Consider the following 17,821-nt stretch of genomic DNA (forward strand, 5'->3'; position numbering starts at 1 on the left):
AAGTGACGCATGACATGACAAGTAATAAAAATGCGACCGTGATACCGCCGCTGATCGGCAATCAGATTGTGTCGTGTAGAAGCGGTTTTAGGGGTATAGTTGGTCCGTGTGGTTTTACATGCCGTTGTACGCGGGTCCGCCGCCGCCCTCCGGCACCACCCAGTTGATGTTCTGCGACGGGTCCTTGATGTCGCACGTCTTACCTGCAATTATTATTATTATTTAATATCTGGGAGACCCAGCTTTGTATTATTAGTCATATGAATAATAACCCTAAAAAATAATGTAGTAGTTAAGTAACTAACGTATATAAAATTTATTTTGAATTTTTTTTTTAAATTTTATCCATTTAATTGTTAGTTTGGCTTATGGCTACGTTAGTTACTAAATACTACATATTTTTAGGGTTCCGTACCGAATGGGTAAAAACGGGACCCTATTACCACTATTACTAAGACTCGGCCGTCCGCCCGTCTGTCCGTCAGTCTGTCTGTCAGTCTGACAGTTGAAATTTTCACAGATGATGTATTTCTATTGCTGCTATAACAACAAATACTACAGTTAAATTTTAAATAGATGTTTCAGTGCTTACCGGAACATTTTTGTTAGTTATGTAACTCTAAGTGTACTTACAATGTATGCAGTTTTGTGCATTTATCTGTAGTCTCTGTCCGTCTCCTGTTTCCATTGGTACATATTCATATACACCTGGAAATACATATAAATTAGCGACATGTACAGTTGTACCTACACATTTCGAAAGTCTTTTGTAACAATCGTAAAGTGTTGTCCGGGTCGAATCATGACTTTTGAAAATTCCGATATATTAATGTAAACATACTAAAATGAAACCCTTGGTTTAATACATGCGCCACTTATAATTTGCCTATACCAGGCGTGGCTCACTGTGCGATTTCATCGCGTCGCTACTAGTACTGTTGGTGTCAGCACCATTACGCTGCATTATAGTTGCCGCGCACCGCAACGGGTTTCCTCCAAACTTTCATAAGAACGCGAACGTTTTAAGACCTTTATTGTAACCTAAATAAATCGGTTTATTCGACGAGCGACGAGACACCCTGCCGGCCTGGTGGTGTGCCACGTAAACATAGACACCGATATAGGAAGAAAGCGATTTTTATTGATCTAAACCGGTTTATTTGACAGGAACTTTATGGAAATGTCTTCTAAAAACCGGTTTAAAAACAACTGTTTTTCGAGCGAAACCGAAATAAAAAGGTTTCGCACCAAGTACGGATATTTAACCGGTTTCCGAGCCTTGCACAGCGGTTTACCTGCGGGACAGAACCGGGCCTCGGGCCCGTCGTAAATGCCGAGGTTGTTCTTGACGGGAATCGAGTCGTCCTTCAGCGTCAAGTGTGGCGGCTGGTCGCCCTCGTGGTTAGTGCCTGAAAGTAACACAAATAACATATATTAAACCGTGTCTTTATATTACAGTCACTAAATTGACTGTGTGGAGGCGAGCCGGTAAACGTGTCACAAAGGGAGACTTCCTATGATGACCACGACCGCTCCGTCAAAAGTGTCCCGATCAAGAAGAAGAAGAAATTGACAGTTCCATTTGTCCAACCTATCTGGCATTTATACACGAAACTGGAATTCAAGACCAAAAAATCTACCACAAGGTTGCCACTGCAATAATATATTAGTACAATAGTATTTTCACCACACCAGCTCGGAAAGAATTACTTTGCACTTCAAAAACGAATAGCAAAGTTGCATTATATCCACATGTGAGGCAAAGTAATCAAATGCAAATTTTGAGTTGTTTTGTTGTTGTAGAATTGACTTTTAAATGATGATTTTGGATGATAAATATTTAAAAACATTCATTTGGATTTGATTTTGTTTGATATTTTACATTTAATATTTGCTTCGGGTTGGTGTGGTGAAAAATTTTGTGTTTCACTCGGGGGCAACTTTTGTTTAACCCTCGTGCTTGGAAACCCTCGCAACGCTCAAGATTCCATTTTTCGAACCACTCGCTACGCTCGTGGTTCAATTTTGGAATCTTTCGCATGCTCGGTTATCAATATTAGCACGAGCAGTTAAACAACAACTTTGCTCCCTTGTAAAACAAATAACTATTTCCCTTTTTTACTTCTATCATACGACATTTTTGACAGTGACGTATCTTTCGTAGATTTCTTGGTCTTGAATAGGGGGTATTACTGCAATGTTCTGCCGCTAGAGTGCAGCACTAAGCTAGCTAGTAAACCATAGAGTAACTTATAATATACATAATCTGTTCTGTTTTCTGTAAAAACATTTACAGGCATAAAATATGTCATTGTTGCATCAAGTTGGTTTGTAAACAAGGGCCTACCGGGAAACGCGAAAATCAAAACTTAATTACCTGCCTCTTTATCGCTCGAATATGCAAGAGTGATTGAGAGGTTAGATAACGAAATTTCGATTTTCTTGTTTAGCGATAGACCCCCAGATTGTCATGGATAGTGGTAGTGGCGCCCCCTACGCAGAGTTTTGCGTAATATTCCCTATTCCAGTTTCGAGTACTTATAGTACGAAATTGGTATAAAACTAGGGTGATTATTAGGTAGTAGATTTGGCAATCGAATTGTTATTGTAGTGTCTGGAATATTAAAACAGAGCTGAACTACTTTGTAACAGACATTGTAGGTATGAGTAAGATTTCCGTTATCAAAAAGTGCGTGTTCAGATGTTTAAAAACGTCGTATTACTATAGTTCTTTTTTTTAGCATTAGAAAAAAGGTAAACAATCTTGATGTATTTTAATTGAAAAACACGTTTTAAAATTAAGTTCCGGCAAATATGTAACAATTATGAATCTAATACATTTATATTCTTCTGCTTTCATAAGTAATAGTTACTGATTTTTAAAAAGCGTTTTTCTATTAAAAGACATGTCAAGATCGCTGACCTTCTATCTAATGCTAAAAAAACGAACTATACAGAGTACAGATATTTTTAATGGTGACTATACCCGTCAAGGCGACGGAGGAGAGCAAGTCGAACGTGATGACTCCGTCGGGCTTCGGGTACTCTATAGGCTGGCATTCCTTCGCCGGCTTCAGCTTCGCGTGGTCCGCTCCTGAAACAACGTTATACTATAAATTAAAAACAGTTTTACACTGTCTGCTGCTTTCCTTCTTATATTAATTTACTTAGCTACTCCCGGGACATGATTATTTGTCCAACCGCTATGCGGCAATTACATGATCAAGTGACAAACGTCAATTCTATCATTCTATCCTACCCAAATATATGAATCCTACAGCCATGTCCGTGCATTGCCTTCCGCTATCGCCCAGCTACAGCATTTCCATTTTTACAACTTATACTCTGTATCTTTAGGTATTTATAAATAAAAGTAAACAAAATCTACTCCTTAAGCCAGTTAAGGGTAGATGAAAACATGATCAAATAATGTAGGTTAAAGTCAGGCCGATCAGTGACAGATCCAGGCGGTTTTGTATTTGGTTGGGTAGCCAATAAATGTTATACCTACTCGAAAATGTACAAATTATTTGTTTACTATTATTTAAATACCTAAAGATACAGAGTATAGATGGCTGGCAATCCTCAACTGTGTTTCGCCAGAAACTTCCTGCCTCGCACAGGTAAACTGGCATGAACTGTCGCCAGCGGTATTTCCGGACCCATACCACAAAACAGATAAGTACAGAAGTCAATCACATGTATGTACTTTACTTTTCATACCTACGCTCGGCGGTCGCTCTAGGGTTGCGATTGTTGCGAACTATGACTTATGCACAAAAAACTATCGTGGTAGTGGCACTCGTATCTATCGTATCGTATCTAGTATCTAGTTGTTTGATTTATTGTTGAGGATGAAACGGGAAGAATTGAAATATAAATTAATAATAACATTAATAACTCAAATAGCTATTTTAATTTTAATGTCATTGTTATATTACAAATTTGCCACAGAAAATATCTTGCGATGATTTCGAGATTGGCGAAATGCACGATTATTATATTTTAAAGTGTAATAAATTCGCATTCTCATGTAAAATGTAATAAATTCGCATACGCATTCTCTCTGAAACCACTGGTAGCTTAAAAAACGACAATTCACCGGTTAATGTTGAATTTAAACAACCGTCCACTGTACAGTTATAATAACTTTTTGTTTTGTTTCTTCATTATTGTACAAAAAAGTTAACAGAAGCGTGTCTCACGCGGATGGCACTCGCGCTCGCATTGGTCCCAACCGGTCCGAGATATCGTGTCCGTGAGCTGTGTCTATGTGTGCGTTGCTCGAGCGCGCTTTGTATGTAGATTGATTTCTGTACCTATCTCTTTTGTGCCCATACCACCTTCAAGAAAAGATTATATTCCCATCTTAAATTCCGGCAACGCACTTACAATCCCTCTAGTGTTGCTGGTGTCCTTGGGCGGCGGTAACCGCTTACCATCAGGCAATTCGACTGCTCGTTAGACTCCTATATCATAAAAACCGGGCAAGTGCGAGTCGGACTCGCGCACGAAGGGTTCCGTACCATAATGCAAAAAAAAAACAAAAAAAAGCAAAAAGAAAACGGTCACCCATCCAAGTACTGACCCCTCCCGACGTTGCTTAACTTTGGTCAAAAATCACGTTTGTTGTATGGGAGCCCCATTTAAATCTTTATTTTATTCTGTTTTTAGTATTTGTTGTTATAGCGGTAACAGAAATACATCATCTGTGAAAATGTCAACTGTCTAGCTATCACGGTTCGTGAGATACAGCCTGGTGACAGACGGACGGACGGACGGACGGACGGACAGCGAAGTCTTAGTAATAGGGTCCCGTTTTACCCTTTGGGTACGGAACCCTAAAAAGTATCTAAGTAACGGAACTGTTTTATGAATATACTCGTAGAGTACCTCCATGGCTGAAGGTCCAGGGTTCAGCGCCGCGCGAGATCACGGAGAAGCCCCCGTACGCCAGCCCGCCCCACAGCCCGAGCTTCGTGTGGAAGGACGGCCGCACGTTGCGGACTTGCTGCAAACAACATTACCAATATTACGGTATTATTATTGAGGTCATATAGTGAGCCTAGGTCATCATTAGTGCATATTTTTTTTATTTTCGACAGTTTGTCTAACGGGTATAGTTGTTCCGATCTTTAAAAAATTTGGTAGAAGTATTATTAATATCAACATAATATTCCTGTTACCTTCAACTCCTTAGGATGGTATTCCACCTGTCCAAATTCTTTGTCCAATGTCATTGCGTCTCACCCTCTCATTAAAGCAAAATATGAGACGCCATACACATTGGACAGATGGAATACCACCTTAATAAACGAAGTCTGTTTAAGCTTGTCGTTACCAGTAGAGGGCACAAATCATAAATAATCATTTATTTGCTTGACAAGATACAGTTACAGATATTCACGTTTGTTGCACGACGCCTTTGTCGTGAGTGGCCTCGCCCGATATTGTGAGATCCATCGCGGCCTCGACCAACATGCATGGAACCCTTATTGCAAGACGGAAAGGACAGTAATGGTCAGTTAGTGTTGCCGTTACCTTCAACTCCTTGTACACGAAGGAATGCTTAAGTTTGTCTTCGTATGCAGAGGGCACGACGCCTTTATCGTGAGTGGCCTCGCCCGATATTATGAGATCCATCGCGGCCTCGGCCGCCAACATGCCTGAAAATGTAACGATCATAAGATACCAGTGTTGGAAACTATACTAATTGTTATATACACACATTGTTTTAAGTTTAAACATCATTTAGATTTTTTTTATAATTGAATTCATCATGGGATTTTTTTCATTACTAGTGCTGTCAGCTTATTGCATGAAAGAATGGCCCTCGGTGAAGACCTATCTAAAGTATATTTATTTGAACCTATAAAATACAAAATATATTTACTTATAATTTTGGACCAAAAACCATTCCCTATCTAACCTATCTAAAACCATTGAGACAGGAAAAATTCTTCTACTTCGATTCTTCAATAATATTAAAAAAAATATATAGTCAGGGAATGAAAGGTAATTTATGGTATTTCACATAAGTATAACATGCTAGCCTTGTTTATATCAAATAAGTACCTAAATTACTCACTACACGGAACTAACAATCAAAGGAAAAGTTTGCCGCCCCGAGGATGGCTGGGATGTCACTTCAGTATATGGGCTACAAAATCAGAGCTCTGGTAGAGATTAATTCTCTGGTAGAGAATAAATAATACTACCACCGTATAAAGGACACTTCCTACAAAACCAAAGTTTGACAGCGATTCAGGGACGAATCATGCTATCCCTTTCTAATGTATGGTATCCCTTTCCGCTATTTAGGGTTGTCAAAGTTCAAATTATGTTATCTGTGGTCGTGCACGCAAAAGGACGTCAAGTGGTGCCAATCTTAATTGCTCGGAGCAACGCTAAGCCGAACGGAGCCGACTTTGCCCTAAGTCAGGAGTGCCTCCCCACTGGTTTTACTCCATTAAATTTTAAAGTCGAAAGTGTCTTTGTGTGACGTCAGTATCTTGGAACGGACCAATCACGGCACGGGACCTCGCTCACCTTGTCCCCCGCAACACCACAGAACAATAATCGAGATAGAAGGAAAGAGTTCGTCGATTTATATCGAAACCAAGCGTGCGACTTTTTACCACCTACTATGACGTCACAGCCGCAATTTAGTGATGGGAAATCCTAACCGATTCAAAGACACCGATGCCCCTCTGCCCCGCTACAATTCAACTGTCTTGCTCATACTCATGGATTTTATATCTGCGGTCCCGCTCGCTCTCTTCCCGCTCCCCCGCGAAGCACGCCAAAAATCGAATAGTACGCCGAGTAGTTTCAACGTGAGAGGACGCGCTTTCGAGCGGTTTCATTCTGTCGACGCTGGTGGATATCTTCGCGTAATCTCAAGTAAGTTTGTTAAAATATTAAATATTCGTTGATATTTTATTGAAACAGGAGAGATTAGTATAGAAATGCAAGGTAATTTGAGATAACCTAAAAATCACAAATCGATTAACGTGAATGACATCGATTTTCTGACGGACGAATGATAAAGACAGACGAATGATACAGACAGACGAATGATATTTAACGGAATCATTAGATTCCTTAATAATATTTGAATTGAATTTTTAAAATAGAACTTATTACTTATTCTAAAAAAAGATTGTATTTAATACTTTTTTATATGTACATGTATAGGTATAAAGTTTAGACAATTTTCAATTTTTTGGATATAACTCACTAAAGTATATATGTTGTTGTAGGCTATAGAAACATCAAAATCGCGAAATAAAACCAGGGAAGAAATTTTAGATGCCAAAAGAAGAGCTAGCCGAATACGTCATGAAAAAATAAAAAAAGATTCGAAACTAAGTGCACTGAGAAAAGAACAACAAAAAGAAAATTATGCAAAAAGAAAGAGAGAGAAGCGTGTCGTATCATTTCATGATTTCATTTTGACTACTACTTTATCACACGGCGACATAAATAGTAGGTTTAAAAAATAATTATCATTTTTTCTGTCTTCAAAATCGATTTTAATCGATTAAGAATTCGGCATTGAAAATCGTAGGGTACAACACTATATCATACTTTTGACAGACGAATGAGAAATCAACCTTGAACGCGTCTCGACAAGTTTGGATTGTTTTATTTTCGTTGCTGGTTTTCAATGCTTGCCAAGTCTGGCGCGTCAAATTAAAGCCGCAACGGAAAAGTAGCATTAGACACAGAGTCGCCTGCTAATTTTTATATGAAATTAATACTGAGCATCAAAATAAATTGTTTTTTAAATAACAGTTATTTTAGGGCAAATAGTACTTACCGATGAAAGGAAATGTCTTGATTCATAGCTCCTACATTTTTGGTGGTGTTTGAACAGTTTATTATCGAGCAAGGGGCCATTTTGTAATCACATCCGAACGTCACACACGGAAAGCGGTCGAGAGCGGACTGAGCACCGCGGCGAGCAACGACGATTTATAATCGTCGTTTCGGCACGCGAGGTACATACACTTTTTCCGTCTACTCGATATAGGTCTGTGCGCAACACCGTATTTTTGGCAGCATCGGTTTCATGAAATAATTGCTCTAAACTCCGTCTAGAGGATTCCTAGTCAATGCATGAGCGTCTCCCCAGTGCGTATACTGACCGTTCTTCATGGCGTTGTGCGTGCCCTTGATGCGGGGCATGTTGAGGTAGCCGGCCGTGTCTCCGGCCAGGCAGCCGCCGGGGCACACTGGTTATACTGACCGCTCTTCATGGCGTTGTGCGTGCCCTTGATGCGGGGCATGTTGAGGTAGCCGGCCGTGTCTCCGGCCAGGCAGCCGCCGGGGCACACTGTAACCAGTATACTGACCGCTCTTCATGGCGTTGTGCGTGCCCTTGATGCGGGGCATGTTGAGGTAGCCGGCCGTGTCTCGGGCCAGGCAGCCGCCGGGGCACACTGGTTATACTGACCGCTCTTCATGGCGTTGTGCGTGCCCTTGATGCGGGGCATGTTGAGGTAACCGGCCGTGTCTCCGGCCGGGCAGCCGCCGGGGCACACTGTAACCAGTATACTGACCGCTCTTCATGGCGTTGTGCGTGCCCTTGATGCGGGGCATGTTGAGGTAGCCGGCCGTGTCTCCGGCCAGGCAGCCGCCGGGGAACACTGTAACCAGTATACTGACCGCTCTTCATGGCGTTGTGCGTGCCCTTGATGCGGGGCATGTTGAGGTAGCCGGCCGTGTCGCCGGCCAGGCAGCCGCCGGGGAACACTGGAATGGGCAGGCACTGCCAGCCGCCCTCCACCAGCGCGCGGGCACCGTACGCTATCCGAGATCCACCTGAAATATAACATGCTCTTGGATTCAAAAGAACCAGATGTACATTCGACGTCAAAAATATGTTTACACTGTCCTTACTCCTTTGTAATAAGGCGAAACATGTAAACCTTCGAGCAACAACGGCTTCCGACACGTCGGAAGGGAGGGGCCCAAGCGATATCTCGCCGTACAAATCTTTCTGCCATTTTTCGCGGGGGCAAAGGTGCACACAGTCGCATTTCTCACACACTTACATACAAAATCCAATCTGTAATGAGACACAAATACATAGAAAATGACACACGTCAAAGACAAATCTTGCAAACCTCGATCTCTTTTTGTGTACGGACGAGTGACTAGTGTCACAACACGCACACTAACACATTTTCGTTGAAGTATGTCATTGTATTCTGAGAGATGAGAAGTCGGATTTGTCGCTCGACCGATCTGCAATTTGTACTGAGCGAGCAAAATCGATAAATCCAACAATTACTTGAGACTAAAATATAATCATTGTATTTAAATGTAATTTAACGTATGATATGTAAAAAAAAGTATTACATGTGAAATGTAACACTTTCTTTTTGTAAATTTGATGTCCCCGACCTCTTTTTATAACAAAAAACCGAGCAAATAGGCATTTTTGTGCAGCAGTGTTCACGCGCGCGTCTGGACTCGGTCTAGTGAAAAATCCAAGTGCAACTAGTTTTATTACCCGCGCTAGATTAGATTGACGCGCTAATCTTGTACCTCGGCAGAGGGGAAATAGTGCGAATGCCGCCTCCCTTCCGTGTTGCTCGAAGATGTAAACATATCTTTGACGTCGACTTTACCTATCTATACCTAATCAGTTACATTAAACAATAAGGTCGTTAAGCCGTAGTGCAGTCCTTGAAATCTATCTCCATTTGCAGGTGGACTCGGCGAATGTTGGTCTAACTAACTCATAAGACACTGGTGGTGGTCCTATATATGTATTATTAGTTAAATTCGCTTTATTAGTTTATTACCTTCGAAAAGTGGCTTCACATATGGATGCAACTTGAATCGCTGAAACTCCTTAAACGGACTCAAGTAAGGATTAGAGTAGTCGAGTCCTATAACGAAGCCCGTCGCCACTAAGGGGGCTTCGCCCTCCGGCACTTGCAAGTGGTAGATGAAGGAACCGCCGTATGTATTCTTGTCTAATGGCCAGCCGATTGTGTGCTCGACTAAGCCGGGTTTGTGGTTCTGGGGATGGTAAAAAGTTTCGTGTAATATTTTTAATTGTAAAAAAAAAACATACAACCGAATTGGTAACCTCCTTCTTTGAGATTTGGAAGTCGGTTAAAAAAATATGGTTGGCTCTTAAGTCAGTTTACGGACGATAATTTTGCGTGATAACGTCATAAGAAAACGTGGCCATTACCATGGAGATTTGTCCACAACGTTATCATTGAGATTTGTCCACATGTCACTTTTTCGTGCATGCTACCGGTGTTCATCGATTTATAAGACGTTACCACGTCAAAAACAATGTCTCAAAGAAACTACGATTTTGTTTAGTACTCACATTTAATCTTTATTTGTTTCATTTGATTGCCAATTTCTAGGAAAAATTCAAGTAATCGTCACAATATTTGACATACTTGATTCCAATTGAAGGTTACAATTTTAGGGATGGTGACAAACACTAACCCCCCTTATTCATAACACTTTCAACATCATCATCATCATTTCAGCCAGAGGACGTCCACTGCTGGACATAGGCATCCCCCAAAGAGTGCCACAATGACCGGTCTTGCGCCACCCGCATCCAGCGGACTCCAGCGACCTTCACCAGGTCATCAGTCCACCTTGTGGGGGGTCTACCCACGCTGCGCCTTCCGGTACGTGGTCGCCACTCGAGAACCTTTCCGCCCCAACGGCCATCGGTTCTACGGGCAATGTGCCCCGCCCACTTCCACTTAAGTTTAGCAATTCGGAGGGCTACATCGGTTACTTTGGTTCTGCTGCGGATGGCCTCATTTCTGATGCGATCACGCAGAGACTCCAAGCATAGCCCTCTCCCTTTGGGTGACTTTGAGCCTTCTTATGGGGCACACAGTAAGCGGCCATGAATAAACGCGTTACTGGCGTGAATTAGCTAGAATCGTTTGACTTTATCTGTCATTTTGACTTATGTATTTGTAAGAGAGGGATAAAACATAATTTTCTAAATCAGGCCCGTAAAGTGTTATGCCGTGGCCGCTTACTGTGTGCCCCATAAGAAGGCTTGTCTATTGATAGAAGGCTTGTTATGCCCATAAGTTTGACTTGTCTATTTACATAATTATGTAAATAAATAAAAAAATCAAAATCAAAATATCTTAAAATTGTAAATACCTCGGGTTTGACTTCCCATAACTCCTTCAGACCGATACCATACGACTGTGGTTCACTTTTCTCTCTTAAATTGTACTTGTTGGATACCATCTTTGTTAAATGTCCATGACAACCTAGAAAATATATTATATGCAATAATATGTTGCTCTTCGAATGCCGCAAATATATGTGACACGCTCTTATGGCTCTACAAATAAGATATCGTGTCAGATATTTTTGCAGCCTTCGTTGTATAATATACTAGCTTTTGCCCGCGACTTCGTCTGCGTGGAATTAGTGACAGCAGCTAGAGTAAGTACAGCGCCTGGATAAAATCTAATAGCAATTCGAGCATAATATGCTTAAATGTTTACACCAATTAACAGGCACTTCATTGATTTTCTCATTTCCACCCCCCTTTTCATCCTCTTTAGGGATGACTTCTGACATAAAAACTATCATATGTCCTTCCCCGGTACTTAAACTAAACTGTATGCCAAATTTAAACTAAATCCGTTCAGCTGTTCAAGTGTGAAGAGGTAACAGACAGACAGACACACTTTCGCATTACTTATTACTTATAATTACTTATTAGTATGGATATGTAGTATGGTTTATTGCAGGTGAGTGAGTGAGTGAGTGTACCTTCAGCAAAGATGGTGATCTTGGAATGGAACTCCATGCCGCGTTCGAACATGTCCTTGGGGCTGCCGTCCTTGGCGATGCCCACGTCGCCGGTGGCCACGCCCTTCAGGGAGCCGTCGTCGCGGTACAGCAGCTCGGCGCCTGCGCAGCCCGGCCACACCTAAACGAAAGCACTGATGTTATATGTTTTTTTTTAATAATATGTTGACATTTATTTAAGCGTAACTTTTGACATTGATAAGTCATATCCGTAACGAATCAAGATCAAATTCATAACCTGTAATTACATTGCCCATAACTGGCGGGAGATGGCACAGGATCAACTCGTGTCGAAGGCCAAGACTCATTTTGGGTTGCTGCGCCATTGAGTAAGTAAGTAATTACAATCAGGATACTATATCATACGCTATAGACCAGCGGTCGGCAACCAGCGGCCCGCGGGCCTCCCTGGCTATTTTGTATGTAATATTGACAAATGACAATGTTTGATAAAGTCATAAATATTAACAAAGTGCGGCCCGCGACCACTTCGTTAACTATGTGGCCCTTGGCTGCTAAAAGGTTGCCGACCGCTGCTATAGATGGTCAAGCAAGTTTGTCAGTAGAAAAAGGAGAGAAATTTCATATTTCTATGAGACGATAACCCTGTCGCGCCTACATTTTTTTAAATTTGCCGCTCTTTCCTATTGTCAGAAATGGCTTGACAGAGTATATTTACCTCGGCGCCGGCCGCTTCAGCCTGTTCCGACATCCATCTGACCAGGTGTCCCAACCGGACTACGTAGTTGCCGTGGTTGTAAATAGGCATACCTGTAAACGTCATTAATATTAACGTCAAACATTAACGAAACTATGCCTACTTATTTTAATATTCAAATATAATATTGAATACTTTGCCATAACATTTATAAGTATTATACTCCAAACGTTCGAGTCATGCCACTAGTATCGAACTGACGACTATACATACAACTACTGACTTACAACAATAAGTACATTATTGTTTATAGGTATACAGGGTGCTTCCTGTAACAGGAGCAATAAATTAAACTAAAGGCTATACTCCTCAAACTGACCCACATTTGTTCAGAAACTTAAAAATTATGAATCCTTTAGACTTCCTCTTTTTCATACAAAATAAATATTGCCTTCAATGTACGCAGACATCAGTGTGTTTGACGTTACTTGTCGCGCTTTTAACATAACAAAATTTGCAATACATTGCGTCTTAGAATAAACTTTAAAGTGTAATAAAAATCAAAACATGAGCTTTTTTCAAAAGTTGCTGAACAAATGTTGGTCAGTTTGAGGAGTACAGCCTACGGTTTAATTTATTGCTCCTATTACAGAAAACACACTGTATATACTCTATCTATCCTCCAGTCCTGAGTTCCTTTAAAAATAACAAATTAAAATCTTATTTTGAACCATAATGGAATAAAAGAAGATTCCAAATTCAAAACTGCAAAAATGACTAGCAATAAATAGTAAATATAAAACGAATCGCAAGTAAAGAGATATTTCGCCTCAATAGAAGCTTTCTGGCTGCTTTCTTTTATATTCTAACCTGGCAAAACAGGGATAGGGATCCTCCCGCTCTTGGTCAGGTATCCGAACTTGTCAGCATTAACCACCGTGTCCATGGGAGCCCCCTTCTCCTTCCAGTCGGGTATGAGCTCGTTCAGCGCGATGGGGTCCACGCAGGCCCCTGAGAGTATATGGCCTCCGGCCTCGGCAGCTTTCTCTAGTAAAGTTACTCGTACTTCCTGTGAAGGTCATTAATTTATTTGCAAAACGCTTTAAATAAATTAATAGTTGTTTGTTTTACAAGGGGGCTTTGAAACCCTCGCAACGCTCAAGATTCCGTTTTTCGAACCACTCGCTACGCTCGTGGTTCAATTTTGGAATCTTTCGCTTGCTCAGGTATCAATATTAGCACGAGCGGTTAAACAAAATTTACGAAAACAACTCAGAATTTGGATTTGATTACTTTGCCTCACATGTGAATAAAATGCAACTTTGCTATCAGTTTTTGAAGTGCAAAGTAAGCCTTTCCGAGCTGGTGTGGTGAAAATTAAATGGTCGGCATACAAGAAACGTGAATTTTTCGGCAATGCCGTGGAACGTCACATATGAACTTACAGTTCCCTTCTCCTCTGCCGGGCTAGCACATCATTGGCGCGACAGTATCTCGCGGCGACATAGACTACCCGTCCTTCTTTTGTTAGCATAGTTAGTAAAAGACGGGTAGTCTATCTCGCCGCGAGATACTGTCGCGCCAATCATGTGCTTGGGGTGCTGCAATCTACCGAGCTCTGATGGCCGCAGCCATGTCCGCTGGACCACCACCAATGATCAGGACATTGACATAGATATCTAGGACTGGCTTTACAGGCAATAACAATGAGGCATGACAGGGGTCAGTACAACGCGATTGGTTGATTAGTTCGCATCACGCGCGCGATTGGTCGATGAGTTCGCATTACGCGCGCTATTGGTCGCAACTAGTTGCGTTAGACTGCACGATTGGCTGGAATTCGTGAGTAACACCGATGAACTAGTAACATTTTTAGTGCCCGTAGTGCCCATCCTTAGATATTATATGTCAATAGATCAGGATGTCTGTCTTCTCTGCTATACGCTGTATGTTTATATCTGCAACATTCTACTTTAATATGAACTTACAGCTCCTTTCTCCTCTGCAATCTGCCGAGCTCTGATGGCCGCAGCCATGCCCGCTGGACCACCACCAATGATCAGGATGTCCGTCTCCTCTGCCATACGCTCCATATTTATATCTGCAAAATAATATCTCTATATTAAAACATGCTATCATATCAGACATAGGTAATTACATTAAATTAATTTACCAATACTCATAGGAATCAGGTAATAATACTGATATTTAATAATACTTATTCGTAAATATCATTTGATATTTACCAGTCTCTTTTTGGTGAAGGAAAACATTGTGAGGAAACCGGACTAATCCCAATATGGCCTAGTTAACCTTCTAGGTTAGAAGTTCAGATGGCAGTCGCTTTCATACAAACTAGTGATGAAATGAACTCTGCTCCATGGGAGTCTGCTGGATGTAGAAGGTTGCACAAGACCTGTCATTGTGGCACTCTGTCCAGCAGGGGGAGGCCTATGTCCAGCAGTGGACGTCCTGGTGATGATGATCAAAAAATGAACTAAAGTACCTAAACAACTATCAACCACAAAGATGAGGTTGATAGCCTAATTCTAAGGCTGAAAGTGACAACTATTGGGATAGTTCCCGCAATGGAACATTTATGTTAGGATGTATGCATATTAATATAATATTGAATATGTTCTAAAAGACCATTTAACGAGCTGATTGTGATAAGACAATATAAATAAAATAGTAATTGAACAAAAAATAAAATGGTTTCATTTAAAACAAATGGAATTGTTATTATTTTTCTTATCATCTCTACTCTTCATATTGTAAATAAATAGATATGTAGTTTCTGATATCAAAATATGCCTTAGGGGTTGTGCACAAATCACGCTAGGTGTTTTCGGCTACTTTTTGACCCCCCCTCCCCCTGGTGATATTTGGTGAGGTTTTTGGCTACCCCCTCCCCCCACACAACCTCACGTGTATTTTTTTGATGTTTTTTCATTCGACCTAATTTTAAGAAAAATTGTATTGTATATAGAAAATCTTGTTTATTTTTCTATTTTCGTTAAATAGACTCACTATTTTGAAATGCAGAGTGAAGATTTATATTTAACGAAACCGAGAAAAAGTATCTACTCATGTAGTAGGTGTTTTTTTCATAGTTTCGTTCACTGTAGAAAAATACACGTGAGGTTTCCTTATCTTCTTCTTCTTCTTTCCATCCTGTTACCCCCTGCTGGGGTGTAGGGCTCGAATCTTTTTCTTCCACTGACTCCGGTCCTGGGCAGCTTGGGTAGCCTCCTCCCACCCCATCCCCAATACACCCAGCTCTTGCTCTACAGAACGGCGCCAAGTCGATTTAGGGCGACCATGTTTCCGTTTGCCGGGCATCTTCCAGGTCAGGGCCACTTTGGATAGGTGGGTGTCAGGTTTCCTGAGGATATGTCCAATCCAATGCCATTTCCGCGTCTGGATCTCCTTGTGTACGGGGGCTTGTCCGGTTATTCTCCATAAGTGAGCGTTTGTGATCCAGTTAGGCCAAAAGATATGTAGGATTTGCCTTAAGCATTTGTTCACAAATACTTGGAGTTTTGTCATTAGGTCTTTGCGGACAAACCAGGTTTCGCACCCGTACAGTAGCACGGCCTTTACATTGGAGTTGAAGATCCTCACTTTAGTTCTTCTCGTTAGGATAGAGGAGTTCCACACAGGTTTAAGCTGGCTGAATGCAGCTCGGGCTTTGTTTATTCGAGTTTCAATGTCAGCCTCCGTTCCTCCATTCTGAGGTTTCCTTATACTGTAATTTATTCTGGAGCAGATTTCATACAATAAATAAAATGTGGTGCACTCTTAGTTGTTATAAATAATGCACATTTCTAAATATAGAATTTTGTAGAATTAAAAACTCTAATAATATATTACTAAACACTTTCAAAGAGCGTAAAAAAATTATGAAATTCAATGGCACTCATCCAACAACATGATTATGCCACATAGTAACCACATGTTTATATCATGGCCATGACCTTGCACAACAATATTAGGCACATGATTCAATAGAAATACCTAATTATACTTTTAAATGTTTTACTAGTAAATTCAGAGTAAATTTGATGAGTCTGTAATTAAATTACCTTTAATTATGTAATGACTAATGAGACAACCCTAATTGTTATCACAACAAAATTTACCTTTCCATCTTGGGTCCTTATCTCTAGGGTGTATCGTATAATGTGTTGTTATTTTCGGGAATTGGTCTGAATAAAGTCTTCTAGCAGCATTTGTTAGCCTCCCCACTGAAAATTATGAAAAATATAAATCAAAACAATTGAATACCGATCAAAACAAATAAAGTGAACTTTGAACTTTTGTTTCTGACACTACATTGCGTAACGGAACTTTAGAATTATTCAGAACAAACATTGATAGAAGTATTTTCGACTAAACTTAAGGTCCAATAATTTAAAAACACTGAGATAATTCATAAAATACGATAACTTCACAAACAGCTGATACGCAACGTCACTGTAAAACAACTTTTTAAATGTATCATATATGAAAAGTAACACTTTTAATACATAAGACACATTTTTAGAGCCCGTTTAAAACTAGTTTGAGCATGATAATATGTAAAGTTTAATATAAAAAGCATTTATTTACCCTGACGAGCCGAACTAACAATTGCCGCCGCCATGTTTTTACAGCATGCGTTCCGATACTGCACTACTGTTTGTTTTGCTCATTTGCTGCTTTTGACGTTAACGTTCCGTTTCATCAACGCAATCATGTTTTATAAATAAATTCATAACAAATCTTGTCAGTAGAAAAAGGCGGCAAATTTAAAAATTGTATGCGCGAAGGGTTATCGTCCCATAGAAAATTTGAATTTCGCGCCTTTTTCTACTGACAAGATTTGCTTGACGAAGTATAAATTAATCAATTCATTTATCAAGATTGACTGAGGTAATATTTTGATGAATTTAAAGTAGTAAAATGTGATTAAGTACAATAAGTACATGTTTGTACCATTCATGTCTGCCAAGCCATTTCCGTTCTTTTTCTACAGACAAAGTTGTTTTTTGATACCTAGTCGATAAGTTAAAATTGGGCGTACCCAGCTGGGTACGTTGTAACAGAGTACGGTTGAAACAGAAATTCTTAGCTTGTGGTCAGAAACCAGGGTTGGGGCAACTTACCCACCTTGCCCCACCGTAGGTACGCCTACGACTGTTAAATGTTATTTTAAATAGTTGGTGAAGCAAATCGTGTCAGTAGAAAAAGGCAGAAAATTTAAAAAATGTAGGCGCGAATGGTCATGGTCCCATAGAAAATTTGAATTTCGCGCCTTTTTCTATTAACAAGATTTGCTTGACCAACTAT

At 40.4% G+C, this 17,821-nt stretch overlaps 1 protein-coding gene across 1 annotated transcript; it reads right to left on the reverse strand.

Moving 5' to 3' along the window:
- Window positions 1-17,161, reverse strand: LOC134670724 (electron transfer flavoprotein-ubiquinone oxidoreductase, mitochondrial). The gene is made up of 15 exons (XM_063528535.1): window positions 17,102-17,161; window positions 16,633-16,737; window positions 14,479-14,591; window positions 13,361-13,559; window positions 12,512-12,603; window positions 11,794-11,953; window positions 11,170-11,282; window positions 9,816-10,035; window positions 8,671-8,826; window positions 5,542-5,666; window positions 4,894-5,011; window positions 2,987-3,094; window positions 1,296-1,409; window positions 634-708; window positions 1-203 (listed from the first exon to the last, which is right to left on the reverse strand). The coding sequence occupies exons 1-15, from the start codon at window positions 17,133-17,135 to the stop codon at window positions 115-117; spliced, it is 1,821 nt and encodes a 606-aa protein (XP_063384605.1). The 5' UTR covers window positions 17,136-17,161; the 3' UTR covers window positions 1-114.
- Between the last annotated feature and the right edge of the window lie 660 nt (window positions 17,162-17,821).

The sequence above is a fragment of the Cydia fagiglandana genome, chromosome 14 (assembly GCF_963556715.1).
Source record: "Cydia fagiglandana chromosome 14, ilCydFagi1.1, whole genome shotgun sequence".
Lineage (NCBI taxonomy): Eukaryota > Metazoa > Arthropoda > Insecta > Lepidoptera > Tortricidae > Cydia > Cydia fagiglandana.

What these genes read in the sequence shown, in the direction of transcription:
- LOC134670724 (XM_063528535.1), bottom strand. Translation starts at nt 17,135, where the DNA reads ATGGCGGCGGCAATTGTTAGTTCGGCTCGTCAGG. An exon ending in CTGAAGCGGCCGGCGCCGAG is followed by an intron (nt 11,954 to 12,511) that starts GTAAATATACTC and finishes GCTTTCGTTTAG; the next exon opens with GTGTGGCCGGGCTGCGCAGG. An exon ending in TGCACAAAACTGCATACATT is followed by an intron (nt 204 to 633) that starts GTAAGTACACTT and finishes TAATAATTGCAG; the next exon opens with GTAAGACGTGCGACATCAAG.